The 27,384-nt window shown below is 33.8% G+C and overlaps 1 protein-coding gene across 11 annotated transcripts in view; it reads left to right on the top strand.

The window, feature by feature from the left end:
* The window catches only part of MIER1 (MIER1 transcriptional regulator), a 60,678-nt gene that overhangs the window by 26,746 nt on the left and 6,548 nt on the right, over positions 1-27,384 (top strand). For 9 of the 11 annotated variants that reach the window (XM_012767200.2, XM_075999185.1, XM_075999208.1 and 6 more), the window contains 8 exons: positions 3,223-3,384; positions 4,407-4,539; positions 6,658-6,722; positions 10,360-10,432; positions 17,514-17,665; positions 20,836-20,917; positions 22,031-22,125; positions 24,750-24,877. In XM_012767200.2, the coding sequence (XP_012622654.1) occupies positions 3,223-3,384; positions 4,407-4,539; positions 6,658-6,722; positions 10,360-10,432; positions 17,514-17,665; positions 20,836-20,917; positions 22,031-22,125; positions 24,750-24,877 (890 nt within the window). Of the gene's footprint in view, positions 1-3,222; positions 3,385-4,406; positions 4,540-6,657; positions 6,723-10,359; positions 10,433-17,513; positions 17,666-20,835; positions 20,918-22,030; positions 22,126-24,749; positions 24,878-26,692; positions 26,872-27,384 lie in introns of those variants that run through there. The other 2 variants (XM_075999204.1, XM_075999206.1) reach the window with 2 other exon arrangements.

Consider the following 27,384-nt stretch of genomic DNA (forward strand, 5'->3'; position numbering starts at 1 on the left):
CTGCTCTAATCAGAGTGACCTGATTATTCATTTTTGTTTCTATACCTGTACATTTGTCATTTCCTCTGACTTGAATGGCTTTTTTCCATCCGTGCCAGTTCTGCTCTTTTTTCTAATTTGAGCATTTCTCTTCTAAAGGCACTGTGATCAGGCCATTTTTGAGTCTCTCTGTTCTCTGCTCAGTCAATATTGGAGGTGTTGCTGAATTTTTCTTTGAGAAATGCATTTTTATAAAGTGAGTCACACTTCTCTGTGTATCCAAGAGCAAAAAATCTTGATCTAACTAAGGATATCAGACATTCTACCTTCTTGATAGTGGTTTAAAAAAAAATCTTTTTCATGCAGCTAGTATATCACCTATCCTTTTGACAGATAATTGAGCTGGATGTCATATGATAAGTATATCATATGTCACATGATAAGCTTAATTAAAGATAATATTCAAGCTTTATTACCCTCCACTGGAAAGGCTGCTTTGCAGGTATCTTATCCTAGACCTATGAAATAACTGTTTCTCAAGGTAGTCCCATACCAGCAGCAGCAGCATCACCCTGAGACTTTCTAAAAATGCAGATTCTCAGGCCTCACATCAGAAACTCTGGAGTGAGGCCCAGCAGCCTGTATTAATAAGCCATCTGGAGGATTTTATTGCCCTTGAATAAGACAGACCAATGGTAGAGAGCCCAAGGGCATTTATTTGATTGATAAATCAAATAAACCTCTCTTGATAAAACCTCTTTTCTTAGGGTGAACCAAGTGCCATCAGAAGACAGGTTCAGAATAGAGTGCTGCCATTTAATGGGCTCTGTGGCCTCAAAGTATCACTTAACACAACTGTAAAAATTAGAGGTAGTAATACCATGTATTTAGAATAGTTTTGAGGATGAGCTAAATACAAAATAAGAAAATGAATTCTTAAGGCTTATGTAAATGTTAGTTGCAAACTGTTAAGCTAAAGTGTTTTTCGTGTTTGGGCTCTTATTCATACTAGTGACTTTATTTTTTTTATTTTTTGAGACAGAGTCTCACTCTGTCACCCTGTGTAGAGTATCATGGTATCAGCCTAGCTCACAGCAACCTCAAACTTCTGGGCACAAGCAGTCCTCCTGCCTCAGCCTTCTAGTTGGGACTACAGGTGCATGCCACCATTTCTGGCTACATACTAGTGACTTTAGTGGCTCTTTTTCACAGTGATGACTTTACTTGCTAAACCTACTTCTGATTTGGGTTGCAGGATGAGCTTAAAGAATTAAGGATGTGCTAGAATTAAGAGGTCTAGGAATTATAATAAAATCTGTATCAGTGCATGATGTTTCTTTCTGTTTGTTTTCCTTATTTGCAAATAAAGGTGGCAAACACTCCATCTGTTACTTTTAAAGGTCTCATGAGATCTTGTCATGTTTTGACACTGCTTTTATTCTTAAGAGAAAGAAACAATGAAATCAAAGGCCTGGCATATAGAAGACACTTTATGGCAGCTATTTGTTATTCTTGTGTATTAATGTAAAACCAGCCTTTTCTGTATCTTTCTCGTATTCTACTTCTATCTTTAAAAGATTTTCTGACATAAATAGGAAATGTCATTCTGTACTTCTGTTTCACATCGTAAATGGAATGTGAGGTTCTGTTTTAGTTCTTAAGTACTGACTCCTTTAATCCCATATATCAGTGTCTAGTACCAGGTCCTTGGTACATGGAACAGATCTGCATGGATCAGCTCCTTGAACACCTAAAGCACTGTTGTACTTTGAGAACTAGGGTATAAGAACTGTCAGTTAAGGATGCCAGCTGGTCATTCAGCTGAAATAGCAATACCTTGCCTAATATGGTTAGCACTTTTCAAGTTGTAGCTTTTGCAAATTATTAGGGCTCTCAGAATTGATTTCCCTTTCAGAAATAGATTCACAAACTCATTTGTAACTAGAATATTCATTTACAATGTGAAATAGGAGTGTAGAATGACATTTTGTAACTATTTCTTTCCATAAGAAAAGCTTCAGATTACAATTATTAGATTGCTTCTAGTGCATGGATTCTGAGTAATGGGGGTTAATTTTTATGATCTAAGTGATAGTGCCATCAGGTTATGTGATCCAGTCTGATTTATCTTCCTGCACTGTTGCAGTGTATTTCGCACATGAGCTAGGCTTATTTCTAAATAAAATCAGACTGCTGGAGAAATAGAAAACATGTTTCATTTTATGATTACCATTTTTCTAGCTTCTAAAGTGACTCTTTTCTGACTGTTTTGCTTCAGAGTGTATGTGTATATATGTTCAGATTTAGGTTCAATTTTCTTTTTATAATCAGAATTCTGTTGTGTTTCCCTGATACTTTACCTCCATTATTTACTGATAAGAGAGAGTACCTTTATAGAAAGCTGATTACATTCCACTGCATATGGATATTTCTTCATTTCATCCATAGGGTATTTTGTTTTAGGGCTTGAGGGAGGTCTGTGGCTGGGGCATCATGGTGTACTGATAAGAGTATGGGCTTTTGTAGTTAGACTGTTTAAATCTGGCTCTACTATTTGTAACTTGTGTGATTTTTGAAGAAATTGTTTAATCTGTCAGCTTTCATTTCCTCATCTATGAATGAAATGGAGATAATATAACAATTCTGTATGATAGATGGTAAGGATTGCATGAGATGATTTTATATGTAAATGGAGATAACCATAGAAAAGAATATGTGGCTAATATAATGCTATATCATTCTTTTATAAATCATCACTGTTTTTCTTTGAATGTGTTCGGGCTGGGTTATGAATTTCTTCTCCCATTCTGGGTTTGTTAACTTAGTTTACAGTCTGTTTTCTAATTATTCTCTTTTTCTACCCCTAAATTAAGTATGGTACTCTTAACTAAGTGTGGACATCCATGTATACTGATTGTCAGTGTACATATACTAAATTGATTGCAAAAAGAACAGTCAGTTTGAAACCAATGTCACTTTTTAATTACACTTATAAGATTGTGTTTTAGCAATTAGAAGAGTTGGTTAGTTTTATAGAGATACTTAAAAGACTAGGATATTCCTAAGTCTCAGAAATATTTTTAGTTTTACTTATTATGATATGAGAATTCTTGATACAGTTTTTAGAGTACTTTTTTTATATATATAGAGAGAGAGAGTGCATACTCCACAGATTGTGAATTATAGCTTAAGAATTTGAAAATCCATTAATTCTGAAATTAACTTTTATTTTGGTTTATTTAGGAAGGCGACATGCCAATTCATGAACTGCTCAGCCTTTATGGTTATAATAGTTCTGTTCAACTACCTGAAGAAGATGATGAAGAGGAAGAAGAAGAGGAAGAAGGTGAAGATGATGAAGATGCTGATAATGATGACAACAGTGGCTGTAGTGGGGAAAATAAAGTAAGTTTGTATACATATATGTTTAAGATTGTTGTTCTTGCTGAAGTTAAAATTCTTTTTTTTTTTTTTTTTTCTTTTTTGAGACAGAGTCTCGCTTTGTTGCCCAGGCGAGAGTGAGTGCCGTGGCGTCAGCCTAGCTCACAGCAACCTCAAACTCCTGGCTCAAGCAATCCTCCTGCCTCAGCCTCCCAAGTAGCTGGGACCACAGGCATGCGCCACCATGCCCGGCTAATTTTTTGTATATATATTAGTTGGCCAATTAATTTCTTTCTATTTATAGTAGAGCCGGGTCTCACTCTTGCTCAGGCTGGTTTCGAACTCCTGACCTTGAGCAATTCGCCCGCCTCGGCCTCCCAGAGAGCTAGGATTACAGACGTGAGCCACCGAGCCTGGCCTTGAAGTTAAAATTCTTAATACATTAATTTTTATAATCTTTATTGTTTCTGATTTTAAAAGTAACAAATTTAAATGTTAAAAATTAAGATATTATAGAAATATGTAGTATAAAAGTTGGAAATCCACTCCTCAGAGGTAATAGTTTGGTCTGTGTCATTCCAGATTTCTTTTTTTCAGTGTTTATTCTAAATAATTTATAACAGCTTTTTAAAAAATATTACTGCTTTTAAATAATAAAGGCTAATTGGCAGTTATGTATTTATCTTTATTTTATTTTTAAATAATGTTAGATTTATGGAAGAGGTTTAAAGATAGAATAGAAATTTCTTGTATATTTTACACCTAACTTCCCCTATTATTAACATCTTATGTAAGGATGGTATATTTACCAAAACTAAGAAATCAACACTGGTACAATACTATTAACTAAACTGTAGACAGTTCAGATTTTACCGGTTTTTCCACTAATGTACTTTTTCCTGTTCAGGAGCCAACACAGAATACCACTTTTCATTTAGTGTATTCATTTTAATCTTCTAGTTATATTTTGAACAAAATTTGAACACTATGGCTTTTCATCTGCAACAGTTTTCTTTATATCTTAAAATTAATTTATTATTCTACAGGAAGAGAATATAAAGGATTCATCAGGTCAGGAGGATGAAACTCAGTCTTCCAATGATGATCCATCACAGTCTGTTGCTTCTCAAGATGCCCAGGAAATAATCCGTCCACGTCGATGTAAATATTTTGATACAAGTAAGTATTATTAGTTGCTGTAATTTGAATATGATTTTTATTGTTTTATACATTACCTAAAATGCTAATTTTTTTCCACCGATCTTTTTCAGTTTGTTTACTCTGAAATCTCTTTCAACAGTAAATAGATTTTTTTTGTAGATTATTAGTTTAGCAATGCCAGGGTCCTGTCGTCAGCGAACATACTGCGGTAATTGTTGCGTCATGTACTACTTGACTTTGTGTGTTTTTTGTATTTTCCCTGCCTGTTTTAAATGTTTGTTTCATGGTCATCATTTTTATTTCTCATAATCCTTCCCTTAGTTTTCATTTTCTACTTTCTTTACCTCTTAGCCTTCTTTAGGTATGTTTATAAGCATTGCTTTCTTTAGTTAGGCTCCCGGGTCTAAAGAAGTGGTTGATTCTTGAGGTAGGAATACATCATGCTTAGAAGGACCAAGCATAACTTGCTTGGTCCTTCTTCCCCTCATTTTTCTTCAGTTATGATATAGTGAGAGATGGCCAGTTGTCAGGGCAACATTTAATGTATGTATTTTAAATATTTGCATGTTTTACCTTCTGCACCATGTTTCATTCTAAGCACAAGTTGTTACTCTGAAACACAGCTCTTTGATAAGGACAAGTCAGCTACCAGTGTTATTAGTTTAAATTTGTGGTCTAAATTTCTATATTTAGGCCGGGCACGGTGGCTCACGCCTGTAATCCTAGCTCTCTGGGAGGCCGACGCGGGCGGATTGCTCGAGGTCAGGAGTTCGAAACCAGCCTGAGCAAGAGCGAGACCCTGTCTCTACTATAAATAGAAAGAAACTAATTGGCCAACTGATATATATATAAAAAATTAGCCGGGCATGGTGGCTCATTCCTGTAGTCCCAGCTACTTGGGAGGCTGAGACAGAAGGATCGCTTGAGCCCAGGAGTTTGAGGTTGCTGTGAGCTAGGCTGACGCCACAGCACTCACTCTAGCCTGGACAACAAAGCGAGACTCTGTCTCAAAAAAAAAAAAAAAAAATTTCTATACTTAAAGAAAGAAAAACACTTGAAAAATAACCGCTTATGGAATATGTAATAAAGTAATAACTGAGTAAACATGACTGTTGCTTTGTGTGAATGATTTGTTATACATTTAGTTTAGAAATGGATATAGTACTTCTAATGATAATTTTTGTATGATAATTGAGTTTTGATTAAAGATCTGGTTCAAAGGAAAAATGTATTAGTGTAAGGAGAGATTAGTTACCCTCTAACACAAATAATTTTGCTAAAGTTTGGGGGAAATGTTGTGGTAGTTTTTCCTTTAGCTAAACAAAGAACAGATCCATTAGCAAAGTTTGCTTAAGAGTGGGATGCCAGGTGGCTCTTCTGCCTCTTGAAACGATACTTATTTCATACTTCTAATCTGCTATTTTGTTTGTTATATATGCATGGAAGCTATACATATGCCACCTATTTTAGCTTTTCCATAGGAAGAATTGATTTCTATATGTAATGTCCCTTTCAACTTTATATATCATTTTAGATTTAAGAAGATGCTAACAATCTAGTAGGTTTCAGAATTTCCACTCCTTTATGTAAATACATTCTTATTCCAAAGTATAAACAAACAATAAATAGCTTGCCTGCTCTGAATAAAATGGAGGTTGAGGACAATGGAGGTCTTCATACATACACTCCCTTCACATGCTTCTCCTAAGGTGGTGCTACAAAATTTCCAGTGTTCCAAGGACCACTGTTTGGTAAACAACCATTTTGTCCAATTCAAACGCTCATTTTGTAAGTGAAGAAATAGAGATCCTGTGATTTATTCTGTCACTAGGTTGTTGGTAGCAGAATGAGGATTAGACTCTAAATGAATTTTTTTCTAAAGTTTTTGTAGGAAATGATTTCATGAGAATGAAGTTGCCTAGATATTTATGGGTTTTTTCATACTGATTTCTGATGTTTTTTGGGTTTTGGGGTTTTTTTTTTTAGTGGTAGGGCATTATTTGATTAGAAATATTTTGGCCTAACTCATTGGATACATCAAAATATTTAAAGTAGATATAAAAATAATAACACAGGCATTTAGATGTGGGTAGGATAAGCAATTATTTTATAGTATTGGTGTCTTATTTATTCTAGATAGTGAAATAGAAGAAGAATCAGAAGAAGATGAAGATTATATTCCATCAGAAGACTGGAAAAAGGTAGTTAGAATGATATTTCCCCCCAAACTTAGATAAATTAATATTTAAAAAGCCGAGTATAATTATTCTTTTACTATGTATATTGATAAAATTGATGTAAGCCCTTTTGTGACATTTAAGTGTTTGGTAAATGTTCAAACATCTAGGTGAGAGATATCTTTTTATTTTTCTATAAAATAAAATGATAATATGGAAAAAAATTAGACTTTGTTGAGAAAGTCAGTATCAAACTAAGATTAGAAATCCAAATCTGATCTAGTCCTAGACTAGAGCTGAATTAAGCTTCTGTTGCCCTGTAAATCATATATGTTTTTTTATTTTATATATATATTATGGAAAACAATTGTGTAGGCTTTGATATTTGTTAAATAAATTTTGTTTAATAGTTTAGATTACAAGTTGTCCATCCCATATTACTTTATAAAGGGAAAACTCTCAGAATGATTGAATTTAATGTAGATATTTATAATTGATAAGTTTATTGACTTCTCTCTACATAAGTAAATGTGTTTATTTCCAAATGAATCTAAAGATAATATATTGACATTAGTTTTTAATTATAAATTATATAGCATTATATAATTATAGTTAAGTCAGTTAATTTTAGGTTGTTGCAGAGGAATTCTTGGGAAAATGTATTGAAATGTGTGTAGAATTGATTAAAAAATCATTTATGTAGAAGATACGATGTTATTCTTGTTGAGAGATGGATCACCTGATCTGTCTTCCTTTTAAAAAAAAAAAAACTAAGTTTTTTTTTTTGTAGTTCTTCCTAACCCTGATTTGAAATATAGTACATAAATAATGATTGTTTTAGAAGCGGAATAGGCCGAAACATTAAACTGAGTGGGCTTTTTGTGCTTTTATAAGTCAAGATTGTTTAATTATTAGTTATTACTTTGAGATTTCTCCCTGTTCTGTTTTTTAATTGGTTTAAAGTTGTCAGGTTTAGGATGCCTCACATAAACTTAAAAAATAGCTGACCCTCTTGCTGATTAAAATAAAGGAACATCTCATATTTAGAGTTTCTATTAGGAGGAATGAAATATTCAAATGAACTTGGACTGTACTACCTGAGGATTCTGGATTTCAGCTGGAATTGATCTATTTATGGGTTCCCAAAGGGATATTTCTCATAGGCATGCATTGTCTTCCCTAGCAAAGATAAAGAGAGGCCAGATAACTTTTAATAATTAGTAGCTATAGTGGAAAGATTTGGAGAGGCATAATTTTCTACATACAGAAAGTGATGAATACCTGTCGTTTGCATAGCTATTAAGGGATAGGAGCCCCTTTTCTCAAGAAGCTTATGTTTTTGCTGTAGATTGGAGGGATATCCCTTGAAAGAGGTTATATAAGTATAGCATAAGTAAATGCATTATTAGATGTTAAATTGAATGAAACCAATGAAAAGCTGTAGATGTTCAAAGAGACAGACATCAATGTGATGGGTTAAAACGATAAGGGACAATTAGCTCAGTGTGTAGTATATGTTATTAAATTTGAATAAGTGATGGGACTGAAGATAGAAAACAAGGGTCACAAAAATTACTTAGTATTTGTGTGACCTATTTGGGCAACTGTTCTTCAATCTAGTTTTTATCTGATTCCTACACTTGCAGAAATTAAGATGAAAAAAGCTAGAAACCTTAGGAGTCCTCTTAACCTGCTATTTTCCACAGTACATTCAAGGTTATATATCTTTTTCTTCAACATATATTGTTTTTGTATCTGGAGTGTTCAACAGAGTATTTGAGTAAGCATTCAGTAATTTTTTTTTAATGTAGGAACAAAAGCTCAGAGGAGGGAGAACATGAGAGAGGTAAAGCTTTCATTGTGGGGATATTAGTCTGACCTTCCTCAGAAAAAAATGTGTAATAAGAAAGCAGGCTGTAGTAAATTCAGATTGTTTTCTTCTGATGTGATTTCATTATAGTAAATAATTGTTGAGATTCAATTTTTTTAGGCTTATAAGATGAAATTGAATTTTTCAAAAAACTAGGATGAGGAAACAGCTTTGAAATCAAACTTGAGTTTAAGTTACAACCATAAAACTTGCTAATTGTATGTTCCTGAGAAAAATTTTTGAGCTTCATGTCCTCACATATAATATGGGAACAACAATGTCAGTTTTACAGGGCTCCATGAAGATTAAATGAAAATTACGTGTAAGATACCTGGTATATAATGATCTTAAATGTTGTTTCCTTTTCCTACACTACATAACAAATTAGCAGGTAAAAAGAAGGGTTCTGAACTCAAAGGAAAAAGAAAGTGCCTTATCTTTTATATTGGTCTAGATATTCTCAACGGTGGCTTTATGTTAGAATGATTTAGAGAACTTTTATTTAGTACCAGGGCTTTTGTCCATAAATTCTAATTTAGTTGACCTGGAATGGATCCAAGTATTGACATTTTTAGAAATGCCCCAGCAAGCATTGATAAGTCTTTAGTAGGCATAGGTGAGTAAAGTTAAAGGAGGCATAAGGAGTGACAATAGAGGACTCTTTTTATAGTTGAAGACATAAAGAGAGTTCCACTATAACAGTGGAGAAAATTTGTTGTATATGCTATTCTTTTTAGAAAGTAGATCATGAACAAGACTCGTTTTCCTATACAGGTATTGCAATAACTTTATTATATATAACATGTCTTTGAAGTTATACTAGATAAAATGAGATCCTAACATCAGTAGGTTAACAATAGGAAGAGAGAGGAACTTTTCAAATCCTAAGACTTATCTTAAGTTTTTAGACCATGATTTTGTACCTTTCATGCCCAGGTCTTCATTTTGAATATGCCAGTAAATTTGTTCTTAACATTTAGCCACCAATAAAAGAGAGTCCATGTAATCTTGGTCCATATGCAGTGTGAAATCTCCTCAGTGGTGGGTTCCAGTTGCTTTTCTAACCAACAAGTTCTGCCTAATCTGTGATTTGACTATATAGATTTGATTTCCAGATTTCCTGTAATAAGAAAGTCAAATTCTAAGCCACTTATCTATTTTGTTTGCAATTTCATCTGCTTGGCCCCTACTGAGCTAATTTATACGCTTTTCTGTTATTTCCCTTACCTTAAAGCTCTTCTTCTTAGACTTAAGTGTATGTCAGAATCACCTAGAGAGCTTGTTAAAATACTAATTACTGAGCCCTATCCCCAGAGTTTCTGATTCTGCAGGTCTGGGGTGGGACCTGAGCATTTGCATTTCTAACAATTTCCCAGATGACACCAAAGCTGCTGATGCAGGGAGCATATTTTAAGACCACTGTCTTAAGTGTCGATACTCTAAAAATATCTGAATTTGACTGGTTTTAGGTGTTTTGCTATTACTAATTTAATTATCAGAATTCCCTTTTATTTCTTTTTCTTTATATTTGGAAGTAAAGTTTGTATTTCTTGTCTACATTGCATTTCACCTCCCTATTATTACTAATATTTTCATCCAATCATATCCAAGCCCTTATCTATTATTAACTCATTCATCGTCACAATACTTCTGAGGTAGTTAATTGGTTGTATCTGTATTTTGTGACAGAGAAACCAGGAGCAGTTTACCAAGAAGATGGTAAAGCTAGAAAATGGATATAAAATCTGTGTTACTAGATCTTACTAATGTTTTATGTTATTTTTAAAATAGGAGATTATGGTGGGCTCCATGTTTCAAGCAGAGATTCCAGTTGGCATTTGTAAATACAAAGAAAATGAAAAAGGTGGGTTATTAGTAAATTATATAGTTGAATTTATGCTTTTGAAGTGAACTATTGTGTATGTAAAAATGTGGTAAGAAGATGAGTGCCTACTAAGTAAAGTAACCCTGTTGCAACATTGGTTTATGAAAGAGAAGTCTGCATTATTTCTGTAAGAAGTATATTTACTGTTTTTCCAGTTTTGTCCCTCGAAGTCTAGCCAAAAAGAGAAAAAGTAAATGCTTTTTTACATGACTTAAAATGTCCCAACCATCTACTTCTTTTTTCCCTTATTTTTCAAATGTGCTCTGAACTTTACTATTTTCTAATCTTTATAACTTGGTAGATTATTTTTTGTCAGTGGAAAGTTTAAAAACAAACTTGAGAGTAAACAACTGATATAAAAAGCTTATTTAGTTCTGAAACTTTCAATATTACTTATTAAAATGGAGTACTTTGATATTGGTGGTTTCCAAATAATTTGGGAAAATAGCTTATTTACTTAAAGTTTACATGATTTTTTTTTTTCTTTATTTTATCTAAAAGTCCCTAAGGTAAGTCATACTTCCAGTAACATAGTACTTAAGGATTTTTTTAAGAGTCTCTTTCAGATTATTCACTTGGGTGGATTCCAGAAAGAATGCTGTGTCGTATGTTTCTAATGAGTTCATGTGCAGTGTGACATGACTCAAAGCTAGAAATCTTTCTTCATTTCTTTTATTTCATATTCTTCTCCACATTTCAGCTTTACATATGCAAAGCCCTTTGGAGTTGTAGAAGTCGTTTGCTTATTTCTTTCTAGCATTCTCTCTAAAAATTTACTGTATATGCTAAGTATGTTACCTGCTCTCAGGACAAGCAGCAGCAGGTCAGAGACATTCAAGGGAACATCACAGGCCAGTAAGTTTTTATGATAGCAAAAATATTTTATTTAATACATCATGTTTAAATGTTTAACAGCTTCTACTTCTCAAGGTAGTAATTCCTGCAACATATAGGAACACTGAAGGTATCAATATATGGAGTGACCTTGTTATATATTGAAATTCTGTGCATATGTTCTGGAAACACGTTGTGATTATGTGCAAAAATAAAAGATCCATTGGCTTTTGTATTTATTTTTATAGTTAAAATTTAAACTTTATGTTCTACTTATTTGTTATTTAATGATTAACACCTGTTCATTGAGTTTTTTCTTTCTGCAAATAGATGAAGAACTGAAAGTTAGACATTTGTTCCTTTTTATTAAATTTCTTTTAAATTTTGGCTATGAAAGATAGTAGTACCCATCTTTGAAATTTTTGTGTTTAGTAGATGGGTGGAAAAACATCTCAGTTGTATAGCAAATTCATATTATGGTTAAAGATAGTTTTAATTATCTCTTAATATATTTTAGCTTTTAATATGTTTGTATTATCAAATATCGGCAGTGAATGAATAATGATCACAGTCTCATTTTTTATGGTTTTAATTCTGGCTTAATGTTTTCAATTTTAATGCGATTTTAGAAAGCAGTTGTACAAACATAATTTTTTAAAGGAAAAGGTGTGATTTATGAAGCTTTCTCATTTTAATAATTTAAGAATGTTAGATTGTATAAGGAGGGTCAGACTAGACTTAGCAATATCATTGCTTCAGAGGGGTTGCTATAATATAGGGTCTTTCCTCAACATTTGTAATTCTACAAATTCGAACTTTTATGTCAGAATATTCAGAATTCGCCTCCACTTAGGGTCCCATATGTACACAGACCAAACTTAAGAAACTGTTATGTAAATCATACTGTTAGAAATAAAACTCTGAAAGGGGTAGTGCTGATTAGTGGATTCTTATGGAAAAAATTTCACAGAATATTTTTCTTCAGTTTGGTGAGCATAGGCTTTTTAATAAAAAGTGCCACAAAACTAACATATCATGGTATCTTTATTGTAGGGATCTGTTTTTTATTATTTTTTCTGTAGTGATCATTTGACAGATCAGAAATAAATAAGATTTGTTAGTTATAGTAACATTCCAGGCATGCTCCTTTGAACCTTTATCTATTTTGTTTACAAAATCTCCTTAGCTACACATTTATTAATAGTTTTCTTAAATTTATGTAAATTATCATTTATACTCAACACCACAGTGTATTGTAATTATTTGTTTATTCATCTTTGTATCCTTAATAACTAGCTACATTGATCCGTGCCACATAGGCACTTAGTAAACATTTGGTGCCTGAGTTAATAGGTGAGTTCAAACTGGTGTTAACAGAACTGATATGGACTCAGTAAACTTGGATCAGTATCTAGGCATTTGACTTTAGACATGTTACTTTTTCTTTTCCTCTGTAAAATAACAATACTAGCATTTATTTACAGAACTGTTGTGAAGATTACCTGTGATATTTTCATGTATAGCACTTAGCATGATATCTGGCACATGGTATTAATAAGTGCTCAGTAAGTGGAATTAATATTCAAAAGATGATTAATTGTATCCATTGTATTAATATTTAGGTTTTATTAATGAGATTTTCAGAAAGCATTAGTTGGTGCTCTCTTGGTTCCAGGTGATAAAAATCCAATTCAGTTACCTTAAGCAAAATAGAATTTACTGAATTCCTTTACTGGAAATCTGTGCTAGTCTGGCTTCAAATATTTCTGTATTCAGGGACCCTTAGGATATCAGGTGCTCTGCCCCTGTTGTCTCTCTTTCCTTTATTGTCAGATAGGCTAAGATGGCTACTGGGAGCTCTTGAGTTACACTTTACACTGTCCTTTTGGCTAGAGAACCAGCAAAAATGAGAATTTAATCATCCCTCAGAACTCCAGCAAAAGTCCTGGAGAGAGTCCCCATTGTGACTCAGCTTGAATTACATACCCAGCCAGAAGTAATCACTGTGACCAGAGACAGAGAGAGAGAGAGAGAGATGAGTGAATACCCTGGCTTGTCCTGGCTTATTTATTTATTCCTGGGACTTCAGGGGGTAGTATCAGCCCCACCCAGACCATGTGAGAAAGGGTGTAATTTCCAAAGAAATGCCGGGCAGATGAAAAGCATTGTATTGATAAGATGATTTTTCAAAGTTACGTGTGTTTTATTGTTTTTTACCTGTACTAGACTAAGTAAGCACTGTGGTTTTGTGATAATACTAGATAAGGAATGCTGTTAAACAAGCTATAATGCATAGGACAGCTCCCACCACTAAGAATCATCTTGGCAGTAATCTTGAGATTGACAGCCCTGGACTAGGCAAATTGAGAATTAGATGGGCTATTTAGGAAAACAAAGAAAAAAATGTCAAGGGAAAGGAGTAATTAACCATATTTTTAATCAAGTTTTCATGGTTGCCTGACATAAATTTTAGATGGTTAGGAATTAGTAAATAGTGAATAGTAAAGGACCATGTAAATTTTTTCTAATGAATATTTGACAAATTATTTTTAATTCTTCAGTAACTTACTGAAAAATGAATAAATACAGTACCCTTAGTTGGTAATAGTACTGTTGAAACAGTTCATTTAATCTGTGTATAGGAAAAAACTCAGCTAGACAACTTAAAAGTCCATGTCATTAAACATGGTGACCTTTTAAGAACATGGCAATTTCTATTATAAACACTATTATTAAATCATAGTGTTGATTACAGATCATAATAGAATTTTTACTTAGGCATTAAAAATGTAATAACACTTCTTTTGGTAAAATTGGCAGTTAATAAATGAGACATTTATTCATTGGGAATTAATTTCCCAGATTGTGGAAGTTTGTTACAGTTTTGTGGTGGTGGTCTTTAGCTTCCTACATCTGTTTTACTTTCCCCCCCAAGTTAGAATGTACAATAATCTCTCGCTTCTCAAATGCTTGCATCCCCCCGCCCCACACACCAGAGGCATGTATATACACACACTGGACTTTGTGAAATTATTTTGCTAACTTATTTTGCTTATTTGACAAAGTTAATTTGATTTCTTTTGATTTTTAAAATTGTATTCTGGATAATAAAATAACGGAAATGAGATATGTCAGTGCTTTGCTACTTAAACTGTTGTCCAGAGACCAGCATGATCAGATTCACCTGTGAATTAGTGAGAAATGCAGAATCTGGGGCCTGATCTCACACTGGCTGAGTCAGAATTTATGCTTTCACAAGACACTGTAGAAGCACTATATAAGCTAATATGTGTTAATATACTAGTGAACTTTCTGAACTCTTACTCATTTATAATTGCATACAAATTATGTCTTTCAGTAGTTTGAGGGGGACATATTTGTGATTGCTTTTTAAAAAGTTATAATATTTAGGGCTGGTAATTGATTTAGAATGAAATAGTTTCAGAAAATTCCATTACATTTCAATGATTGTGATTTTTCAAAATCTAGCATGTTCATGTCACTTAATAAAAAAGTAACTTTCTATTGCCATTATTGTTTTTTTTCTTTATATCATATAGATAGATCTTGTTTCTCCTTTGTTTTTTAGTGTGTTTTATTATAGTAGTGGAGTTCTTCTGAATTTCTGATTCTCTTGGTATTTTAGTCTTTCCATAGCAAATGTTTAATTAAAAAACAACTGTTGCAGGGCTGTGCATGGTGGCTCACACCTGTAATCCTAGCACTCTGGGAGGCCGAGGTGTGAGGATCGCTGAAGCTCAGGAGGTCAAAACCAGCCTGAGCAAAAGCGAGACCCCATCTCTACTAGAAATAGAAACAAATTAATTGGTAAACTAAAAATATATCGAAAAAATTAGCTGGGCATGGTGGCGCATGCCTGTAGTCCCAGCTACTCGGGAGGCTGAGGCAGAAGATTGCTTGAGCCCAGGAGTTTGAGGTTGCTGTGAGCTAGGCTGACTCCATGGCAACTCTAGCCGGGGCAACAGAGTGAGACTATCTAAAAAAAAAAAACAACAAAAACTTGCATGGCAGTCCATGCCTATAGTCCCAGCTATTCGGGAGGCTGAGGCAGGAGGATCACTTGAGGCTATAGTATGTGATGATCATGCCTATGAATTAGCCCCTGCACTCCAGCCTGGGCACCATAGTGAAACCTTTTTTAACAAAAAGAAAAAAAAAAAAAACATTGCTAGGAATCATAGTCAGAAGTTACACGTTTTATTTAGAGCATAAATTTAACTGGAAAATAATTGGTGTGTCTGGAACCAGTAAAAGCAGTGTGGCTTATTCTTACCTTCTGGTCAATATTACAGTCACACTGTAATTCCATAAAATGAAGTATTATTTAGAAATTAATGAAATGATCAGGGCCAGCTTATCTGTCCAGCTAGCCACAGTTCCAGGAGACGGACTTGTATTTGGCGCCATCTGGTGATGGTTGTCTACTCAGCTTAAATAAGTAAGGACATCTCTCTGTCCTATTGTAGCTACCTGGGACTTCTAAATATTGGCAGTGGTTCCAGAAATATCTTCCAGGTATTTTCTGCTGTTTCTTAGGCCCAAATGGGGGTATGTAACTGAGGAAACATTTAGGACTCAGGGGCCTACCTTCACCTTTTTCTTCCTGAGTCAGGGTTTCTAAGAATGTAAGAACTGTAGTCTCTTCTTTTTGGAGAACAGAGGCTGAGGCAAGAACAGAAATCAATAGCAGTATATCCAGATTCACTTTATCCTGGTAGTTTTATTGTATTAATTTATAGTTTAACTAGGATTGTACCAGCAGGTTAGTAAAGTAATGATGTTTATTAAGGAAAAATTTCTAGTTGTCCTTAGAGCTGTACTTGAAAGAAGAACATCTATTTTGGGAAACAGGAAAAGGTAGAAAAAAGGTTTTGAAGTGTGTGTGGGTGATAGGGCAAGATAATATATGTGAAAACACTTAATACATTGCCTGGCACATAGTAGATGCTTAATTAGCTGTTAATTCTTTTTCATAATACAAGCAACTTTGATACTATCGGTTATCCTTTGTCTCTTAAAGTCTTTCTCAAGCTGGCTCCTTCCTGTTGGCATTTAAATGTTCGTCTCCTCAAATGTTCATCTCCTATCTTTGAAAGCAAGCAAACAAAAGCAACATAAAAACTTTACTTCCTCTCTCTACTGCCCTATCTCCACCCTCACAATCAAACTTTTCAGAAGTTTTCTACTTTATTTCTTCACTTCCCATTTACTCTTCAGTCCTCTCCAGTATGGCTTCTGCTTCCATTTCTGCATAGAAACAGTTTTCACAACATTCACTACGATAGCAAATCCAGCATACCTTTTAAAATTTTCATCCTGGTCATGTAACAGCATTTAACCAGTTTTTGAAACCACTCTTTGAAACACTTTCTTACCTTAGCTGCTATGATGCCACACTTGTTTTTTTGGGTTTTTTTTAATCTTGTGACTATTTCTACTTAATTTAAATCTGTGTTTTCATCTTCTTATCATGTGAAATTCCACAGGCTTTGTCTTAAGTCACCCTCCTTTCCTTTCACTTTTTAAATTTTGGTGAGATTTAGCCTTTAATTTTATTATAGTGGAAATTATGATGAGACCATTTTAAAAAAATAATGTCTTTTGTTTTTACGAAAGTGATTTATATACAATATAATACATTTTCAAGCATCATAGAAAAATATAAAGAGGAGAATAAAGAAATTGCTCTAGATCTCACCACCAAGAAATAAGCAGTGTTAACATTTGGTGAGCATTCTTCTGGACATCTTTCAAAAAATAATGATAGCTAACATTCATTGAACCTTAATATGTGCCAGAACTATTTTACAGTGCTTTAAATCCTTATATCTATTTGGTAGAGTTATTGTTATCCCCGTTTCACAGATGAGACAGAGAGAAGGGAAGTAATTTGCCCATGGTCATATAGGTAGCAAGAGGTAGTGGTGGTAATCAAACCAAGAGAGCTTAGAATTTGGTAAACTCAAAGTTAAATCAGACTGGATCTGCAGGAAACATAAAATGGTACCTCCTATCTGTTTAGATTGCTTGATTCACTAGGCTATAAATATTGCCCAAGAAAGAAGTCAGGCAAGTAGTAACCGCACTTTACCTCTCAGTTCTCAGCATTTGGCTCTGCATATGAGTTATTCGTTAAGTGATATATTTGAGCACAAACTCTACCAATTTTTGGCAATTCTTTTAACATTATGTTTTATTAATTTAGTATATGAAAATGATGATCAGCTCCTGTGGGACCCTGAGTACTTACCAGAAGATAAAGTGATTGTGTTTCTTAAGGATGCATCTAGAAGAACAGGTGATGAGAAAGGTGTAGAAGCAATTCCTGAAGGATCTCACATAAAAGACAATGAACAGGTATGTGAATAAGAAACAACTGTTAGAATTTTCTCAAAATAAATTAACCAAATACATTTATAAATGTGAATTCTGTCATTTATTATTCTGCCTACCAAAATTCCCATAATGTTATCAGTAGGGGATCTGAGATTATAATTGGCATAAGATACCTGTTGTTACCATGCTAGATTGTTAATATGATTTCAGTTCAAATAAAGAAACAAAACTCTTTTTTTTTTTTTAGATTAAAAATGTCAGATGAACAAAACTCTTTTTTTTAAAAGTAGAAAATGTAACTTTTTAAATTTTATTTTTTAGTTATTGTAGGTACATAATACTTGTATATCTTCATAGGGTACATGTGATGTTTTGATACATGCGTACAGTGTGAATTAATCAAGTCAGGGTAATTGGGGTGACTTTTGTATACCTTCAGATGATTATTTATTCATTGATGTCATTTTCTTTCAGATTGAAGAACTCCTTTTTGCATTTCTTATATGACATGTCTGGTATTGATGAAATCCCTTGGTTTTTAAAAATTTGTTTGGGAAAGTCTTTATTTCTCCTTCATGTTTGAAGGATATTTTTGCCAGGATATTATATTTTAGGATTCAGGGTTTTTTTCTTTAGCACTTTGAATATTTCATACCAGTCTCTCCTGGCCTGTAAGGTTTCCCCTGAGAAGTCTGCTGCCAGACTTACTGAAGCTCCTTTATATGTTGTTTTCTTTTTCTTTTTCTTTCTTTTTCTTTTTCTTTTTCTTTTTTTTTGCTTCCCTTAGGACCTTTTCTTTAAATGCCTTGAGGTAGTTCTTTTTTTTTTTTTTTTTATCAGTTGACAGAGGAAGACTTGAGGTAGTCTTTTTTGGGTTACATCTCCTTGGTGTTCTGTGACCTTTGCTTGAATATTGATATCTTCCTCTAGGTTTGGAAAATTCTCGGTTATTTCTTTGAATAAACTTTTGACCCCAGTCTCCCTGTCTTTCTACTTCCTCATTAGACCAGTAACTCTTACATTTGCCCCTTTGAGACTATTTTCTAGATCTTCCAGGTGTGCTTCATTCTTTTTTTTCTCTTCTTACAGTGTGTTTTTAAATAGCCTGTCTTCAAGCTCACTAATCCTTCTGCTTGGTCAGTTTTGCAGTTCAGAGACTGATGCATTTCTCCGTTTATCAGTTGGATTCTTAAGCTCCAGAATTTCTGCTTTTTAAAAATTAGTATTATTTCAACTTCTTTGTTAAATTTCCCTCATAAGCTTCTTTGTGTTGTCTTGAAGATCATTGAGCTTCTTCAGGACAACTATGTTGAATTTTTTGTCTAAAAAGTCACATAACTCCATCACTCCAGGATTGGTCACTGGTACCTTGTTTAGTTCATTTGGTAAGGTCATGTTTTCCCTCATATTCTTGATGCTTGTGGATGTTCATTGCTGTCTGGGCATCAAGGAGGATAGGTATTTACTTTAATCTTCACAGACTGGGTTTCTTTGAACTCTTCCTTCTTGAGAAGGGTTTCCACATATTCAAAGGGAATCGAATATTATCTAAGTCTTTGGTTACCACAACCGTATTAGCACTGGGGGTGTGCCAAGCACAGTGATGCTGTGACTTTTGCAGGCTTTTGGTGGTCCCACCTTGGTGGGCTTGGGTAAGATACAAGATAATTCCTTTGATTACCAGGCAGTCTCTCAACTCTCTGTGTTGGGCTGCTGGAGTTGGGGAAGAAGTGATGTGGGCACTCCCATGTAGCCACTAGTGCCAGGTCACACCTGAAGCCAGTCTAGTCCCACCCAAAGACTGTGATAATTGTGGCCTTGCTACCTGATGTTTATTCAAAGCCCAAGGGCTTTGTAGTCAGCAGGTGGTGAATTCTGCCAGAATGGGTCCTTCCCTTTAGGACAGCATGATTCCTTCTTGCCCATGGTGGGTCCAGAAATGCCTTCCAGGAACTAAGGCCTGGACTTGGGCCCTTCAGGATCTGCTTGGTTTTTTATTTTACTATGGCTGAGCTGGTACCCAAGTTGCAAAGTCCTCTGAAGTCTTCCCTTTCCTTTCCCCAGGTGGGAGAAGACTCCCTGGGCCACAGTGCCTATAGTGGGGTAGGGAAGTTAAACAGGCACTGGCTTGGCCACCACCACTGGTGTCTCACTGGGTCACATGTACCCTAATTCCATTGGCTCTGATTCAGCACAGCCACAGGAATTGCCCAAGGTCTGCAGCCTTTGGGGCCTGACTACCTTACCAATTTATCCACAGGCCACTTTTTATCAACTGCTAGTAGAGATAGCCAGAACTTGGGTTTCAGGGTGAAGGATGTCCTTCTGCCCAGACTGGTCTAAATGTTCCCTCCATGGGCACCAGCAGAATTCTGTCCTATGTTCCACGATGCCAGGGTGGCCCCACAATCACTTATATTCACTGTCCCTCCCCCGGGCACACAAATTCTCTCTCCATTCGGTGTGCTGGTGTAGCACTTCTGAGGGTGGCATAGGCAATAACAGACTGTCTTTCCTGCCCTCTTCAATGCCTCCTTCCTTGATATAATGTTAAAACCAGATAGTATGATTGCTCACCTGAATTTTAGCTTTTCTGAAGATGATTCTTCTTGCTTGCATGGAAAGTTGTTGAATTTGGTGTTTGTGTGGAAGGATGATTGCTCAAAGTTTGTATTTGGCCATCTTGCTCCCAGAAACAAAAATCTTGATGTTTCATTTTACTCAAATATACTTTTTATTAAGCTTTTAAAAATTCCACTGACTACCCCAGAGAATCTGGATATCAAATTGGAATACTCATCTGGGATAATGTTATGTACATGGTAAGATCAGTGCCTACCATGAATGTAATATGACAGCATTATATTTTTTACCTTTTTAATTATTGTTTTTATTATTAAAAAATTACAGTAGGAATTTATATAAAATGATTTATTTTTATTTCTAAAGTTTTGGGATAATATGGCCATCAAGTTAGAGTATTTACATGTCCTACTTTTTATATTAGCAGTAATTATCATTTTTGAATTTATGTTTGTTTTTCCTTGGTGTTGTATATATTGCATTCACTAAAATTTGCTCTTCAGAAAGAATAAAAACACTGGATTCTGGAAAAATGTTTACTCTCTTAAGAAATTGTAGCATTGAACTCTCCACAGTCTGGGTTACATTGAAACCTTTTATTTTTCTAGGCTTTATATGAATTGGTAAAATGCAATTTTGATACAGAAGAAGCATTGAGAAGATTAAGATTTAATGTAAAAGCAGCTAGAGGTAGGCATGAATATTAAGTCTTTGTTTTCATGATTTGGCAGAAATGTAAAAATTAAGCTATTCCATTTATCTAGATATATCCTGAGCTTAATAATACTAACCTTTCTGAGTTGAGTAAATATTTGCAGAACACAAGTAGTACAAAAGGTATCAGTGGGAATGGTATTAAGGCTGTCTCTTATTTTTAGGAAAATAACACCACTTAAGAAAAAATACAAAATTACATACTGCTTTATGCTTTCAAAGCATATTTATGTAAATTTTCTTATTTGATTTTGGTAATTGCCCTATGAGCTAGGCAATATGATACACATTACCTTTAAAATGGATGAGACTGGTCTCTGAACTAAAGTATCTTGGCTAAATCAAACATAATTCATCAATAATGAAGTCATAACTAAAATCCAGGTTTTTCTTTTCTAACTCTGGTTTCCACTCCTCTTCACTACGTAGGACTATTGTTAATATATAATTAAATAACAAATTAGAGATATTTGTTTATTCATTCAACAAAAATTTGAGGGCCTTGTAAGTTCTGAAAGCATTACTATGAACACAGCCTCTCTGCCCTCATGGTGCTCAGCACCTTGTTAGGGAAACTGATAGTTATGATGCGTTCTTCCAAGAAAAATTAGAGGATGCTATTAAAACCTATTGCAGTGGAACTTAACCTAGTTCAGGGAGAAGGTGAAACTTTAGGGAAGGTTTCCAGAACAAAATGTTATTTTTGTTGGAATATAAAAGAATTACCTCAGTGAAAGGAGATGAAGTATGAAGGAGGCAGGAAACAATCTAGGCAAAGGAGACACCATGCATGAAGTCTGATGTAGTAAAGAACATAGCAAACTTAAAGAATTGAAAGGTAGCTAATTTAGTTGAATCATGAAGAATTAAGAAGAAAGTAGCCCAAGTTAAGGCTGGAGAGATTCGAATTTTTTATTAAATCAGGAATTTTTTTAACTTTCTTTTGCAATGATTAGTAATAGAGTTCAGAAATAAAACACTTCCCAAATCCTGTTTACCAGGGAGTTACATTTTTATTTGTAGTTTTGTTTGTTTTATGAAACATTTGTGAGTATATTGCTTCACAGTTTATTCTCCCCATTTTGTCAGAGGAATTATCTGTTTGGACAGAGGAAGAATGCAGAAATTTTGAGCAAGGGCTGAAGGCCTATGGAAAGGATTTTCATTTGATTCAGGCTAATAAAGTAAGTAATGATATATAGTCTCTTTTTTGCAAAAAGAAATTTAGCAGTCCATGGTAAAATACATTAAAATACAAATATTTGCTATATTTTCTAGTTTTATAATGAATATTATATTTTGGTATTTAATGAATTATTGTAATAAGCATACTTAGACTTCTAACATATATTTGCCAGGTGACTGTTTTAAGTGCATTATTTTGGAAGTGTTTAAGAATTGTACTCATTTTACAAGTATGTTAATGAATTTCCGAGTGGGGTATGTGTGAACAATGCATTAGTTATTTATAGCTGTTTTCCACAATCTTTGACAAGATATTTTAAGGAGGGTCTTTAAAATAATTTTTGAAACTTTAAAGCACTTTTAACATGACATTATAATTAAAATATTTATTGCATTTGCTTAAGCCCTGAGTAGTCTAAAATCAGATACTTAAGATTTAATTTAGTTTTAATCAGGATTTAATTTGATTTTTCAAAAGCATCTATCTCAGTAGGTTGGCTTTATTATATATTATAGTTGTCATAATTTTACAATTTTATTTAACATGATCATTTATCACTCCACATTGGTAATATCAGTCATATAATTTATACCCAGAGAACTTCATAATTACTTGCAGATTTGTTTTAGGATTTAATTCTTACAAATGAAATCAGGTAAGATTTTTAATATTATTTACATAATTATATAGAATAATGTGTTGTTCCTGTGGACAACAGATTAGGACAAGCAGAATCTAAATGTAGGAAATATATTCCTAGGCTTATGAAATATCACATTATTTTTAGTAAATACAAATGCGACAAGGAGCTTGGCTTCACATATTTCCTTAAAGATAACTTCTAAGTATTGTATGGTAGTTTGTCCAGGACTATGTTGAAAGTATATGGGCTTATGTCTGAGACTGTAAATCGTCTTTTACAACATTTCTCTTTTATTATTTCTGGACATGATTAGGTGACATCCAGTTGATTTGTTTCAATACATATTTAACATAATCTAGTTTATGTTTCAAGACATACTTACCATCATTTAGTTTATGTTCAATAAATAAAATAGTTACAAATCCTGTGTTAATTTTTCTTAATTTTCTCTTACATTAACTAGTTCATTCATAATTAGTTTGTTTAGCATTCCTGCTTGAATTCAAACACTCTTAGTCAAACCATGTTGCATTACCTGTGAAGGGGACCCCTGGATGATAGCTGATGTAACTACCAGCAGTAATAACCCTCACCAATAGGATTTCTTTCTTTCTTTTTTTTTTTTTTTTGTTAAGGAATAAGAACTTAATAGGTGACTTGAAACTATAAGCCAAAAAATCTTAACATAAGTATTAAAAATATGACCTTGATGTCTTGTAAATATTTGGGATGGTGATATTTTCATGTTATAGGATAGAAGTCAGCTGACCTATATATAATATACCAGTTGCTCTAATGAAGAGAGGACAGTAATTCTTTAAAAGGGAGATGAATGGTCCAGTGAAAACATCAAGACTTTGTTTTTATACCTGGAAGTAAAGTTCAGTTCTTAATCATAAGTTCTATTATGAGAGCTTATTATGTTGAGGTTTTTTCATAATTTTAACTTTGCATGCCCAAAATGTCTTTTCATTTTTTTGCTTTCCATAAAATATGATTGATGTGGCTTGAATCTATCTAAAAAGTAAGATTTATAGGAAGGAAAAAAGATTGTGAGGATGATTTTTTATTTTGAAAGCCCTGATCGCTATCAGTCTTAACAGCATGGGTCAGAGTTGTAAAGTGCAAATAGGAGAAGAAAGAAAAATATATGATTGGTAAGGTAGGGTATCATCAGCAGTTGTCCTTAGGTGCAATCAGTACCACAGGATACATGGAGATAGGAAACTTCCGGGTTAAAGCAGTATCATCTTGCATCCAAACACTCATGCAGATACCTTTTTCCTTTTAAACTCTCAGTATTTTATTTATATTCCTCAGCCCTATTAGCTCTTCAACCTAAGTAGTAAAAAAAGGGATATCTGTCAGCATCGTTTATTAACCCCTAGGCATTGAACATTATATGAAGGAAGCTGGCTATTCACTTGCACGAACAGGTACATTACAGTAAGCCACAGGAGTAACTTAGTAAACAGAGCATTAGCATTATTATAATAGTTTTTAACTCACTATGGCATATTGTCAGACTTTATAAAAAGTAAATTAACTGAGTCTAGATCACTGTTGGGACTATTAAGAGAATCTTTTGAAAAAAGAAATTTAAAGGTAGACTACCTAAGTACTCCATGAGTAAAAAGTATTTAAAACTGTTTATAACATTTATTTTAACCTGAGTGCCACTTCCAGATATTTTCAATAGAGGAGTATATTTTTATGGTAAATTAGGATGATGGTAGCCTTTTAAAAAGCAGGATGCTAAATACCTGAAGATCTGGTGCCAATGTATTGTGTCTCTTAATGGAAATTTAGAAATAATAACTTTCAACACAGTTCCTACAGTGTTGTATTCTATATGTGGTATTATATTAATATATCAGTTAAAGACTAGCTAAATTTATTTTCAAACTTCAGCTGTTTATCATGAAATAACTTCATTAAAGAGGGGATGATTCTTAAAAACAAGTGTTTGTTTCTTATAGGTCCGAACAAGGTCAGTTGGTGAATGTGTAGCATTCTATTACATGTGGAAAAAATCTGAACGTTACGATTTCTTTGCTCAACAAACACGATTTGGAAAAAAGAAATATAATCTTCATCCTGGTGTAACGTGAGTTAATTTTTAACTTCAGAGCTATATATTGTTTTGCTAAGCTTTCCTAGATTTTTTTCTTGAGAGAATTATGACTTTTAGAATCTCGCTTTTATAATAGAATATACATTAGTTTAAATTTACCATCTATTGACATATCTTTATAAGGCATTTAGACTTTTCAATGTCTTATAAAGTATTATAAACTACTGTTTGATATTTGAGATAACAAACATCACTAAAGTAAGATTTCGAGTGTGTATTTTATTTTATTAGGTACCCCTGAGAGGAAATGGATCAGAACAGCTGTGAAGGCATGTTTTTGTTGAATTCTGTTCTATTCAGTATAAGCACATATAATTTTAATCTTATAACACTTTTTTTTTTTGAGACAGAGTCTCACGCTGTTGCCCTGGCTAGAGTGCCGTGGCATCAGCCTAGCTCACAGCAACCTCAAACTCCTGGGCTCAAGCAATCCTTCTGCCTCAGCCTTCCGAGTAGCCGGGACTACAGGCATGCGCCATCATGCCCAGCTAATTTTTTAGTTTGCCAATTAATTTCTTTCTATTTTTAGTAGAGACGGAGTCTCACTCTTGCTCAGGCTGGTTTCAAACTCCTGATCTTGAGCGATCCCCAAGTGCTAGGATTACAGGCGTGAGCCACCATGCCCAGCCAATCTTATAACACTTTGAAAGCAGTGAGAATAGGAATGAAAATAGTGTATCTTTTCTAGTGTATATTTAGTGTATCTTTTCTAAAACTGTAGGACCATACGCCCAGTAGAAAGGGAATTAGTATTTTTCTTTTTCCTTTTCCAATCTACTTTTGACCCTAGAAACCAAAACAAGATTTGAATATAGATGATATAAAAGGAAAATGCATAGGGATATAATAAATCAGGTCAAATTGCATCTTTTTTGTTACCAGCGTTTTATAGATGAAAGACCATCTACATGGTGACTTTCCTTTTCCTAGCTTTCCTGAATTTTTTCCTCTAACAGACGTAATATTTAAGAATTAGTAATGCAACTCTAGCTTACTCCTAGTGACATACTTATGCAAAATATCTGATACGCCTAATCCAATTCCCATGCACTATATTCTCTAGCCTCATTCAGTCTAGCTTTGGAATAAAACATTTTACCACCATCATCATCACTCGTAATTTGTTATTTAAATATAAAGAGTATTGAACACTTTGTCTTTTATGAATTACTTTAAAATGCTGATGAATTGTGATGGAATTAACTTTACAATACTGTCGTTTGATTATTCATTTTATAATGTTTATAGAGTAAAAATAATGCAGAGGTGTGACTTGATTTGGCCAATGTGCACCAGAGGCTGGCCAAAGAATTGCCTTTGAAAGATGTTCTTGTATGTATGTTTGATTGTGCTTTTCAAACTCGTTGGCTGGACTGTTTCTTGGTCAATTAATTTATAGGTGTCTCTGCTGGTCACTTCCTTGGGAGATCAAGTGCTCTAAAGCCCAAAGCAGAATAATCTAAAATGGAATGAAATGGGTATAATTGACCCCTGGAAACATGGGACAGTGGACTTTAAACATCATCCCCCATTATTCAAAGCTGGTGATTGCTAGAGTGGAATTTCATATATAACAGTATTCCAAATTTTATCCAATTGCTTAATGTTATTAAATTTATAGTTAAATTTAAATTTAAATTTTTTTTATTGGTAGTGTTCAAGCATAATGATGTAGAACTAGATGTAGCTATCCAGTCTGCAGAGTATATCTTAAAATAGTCACGGTTTTCAAGGTATTCTGTAGGAAGAAGCAATGGTAACATCTTTCATTTTTTTCACCCATTTCAGAAATAATGTTCACACATGAACTACAGTCAATCTGTCGTCATCAGCAGTAAGAACATAAGAATTGCCATGCTGGGTCAGACCCATGGTTCATCCAGTTTTCTCTTTCAGAAAGCATCACCAAGGGAAGTGTTGTGGGCTGGCTTAGTTGGTCCTCTCTGATGTGAAGCTCAACAGGTTAGGTAGGGATGTGCCACCAAACGTTCTAGTTTCTGTGATAATCTCTCCATAGCTTCTGAAAACTTTTTGAAGATACTTTTATCTGTAACCTTGATTCCTCTTAAGGTTAAATATTCTATACGTAGAGTAGCCACAGTTAAAGGTAATCATATCTTCTTTTTTTTAAGGCTTAAAGAGTTAACCGATACAATGGTATGAAGTGAATAATTTCTTTTTCCCCTAGGCAGGAATACCATGGTTTTTTAGGCTTCACTTATATCCCCTCTGGGTTTTTTATAAAGGTTTTTCAGCTGAAAGAACCATAATTTTTTTACTGAGACTCATCCCATTTAGCTGTGTTATGTCTTCTATAAGAAGCAGTGACCAACTGGACATTACTTTCCAGATGGGGAGAAATTGTGATTTTTCTGTAAGCTTGAAGAAATTTTTTCTGGCTTGCTTCCAGGACAACATGTTTCTGTTAATAGTTGACTTCATAAAGAATTAAGTTAATGCTTTTAGGGACAAATTTGAGT

Source organism: Microcebus murinus, chromosome 2 (assembly GCF_040939455.1).
Source record: "Microcebus murinus isolate Inina chromosome 2, M.murinus_Inina_mat1.0, whole genome shotgun sequence".
Classification (NCBI taxonomy): Eukaryota; Metazoa; Chordata; class Mammalia; order Primates; family Cheirogaleidae; genus Microcebus; species Microcebus murinus.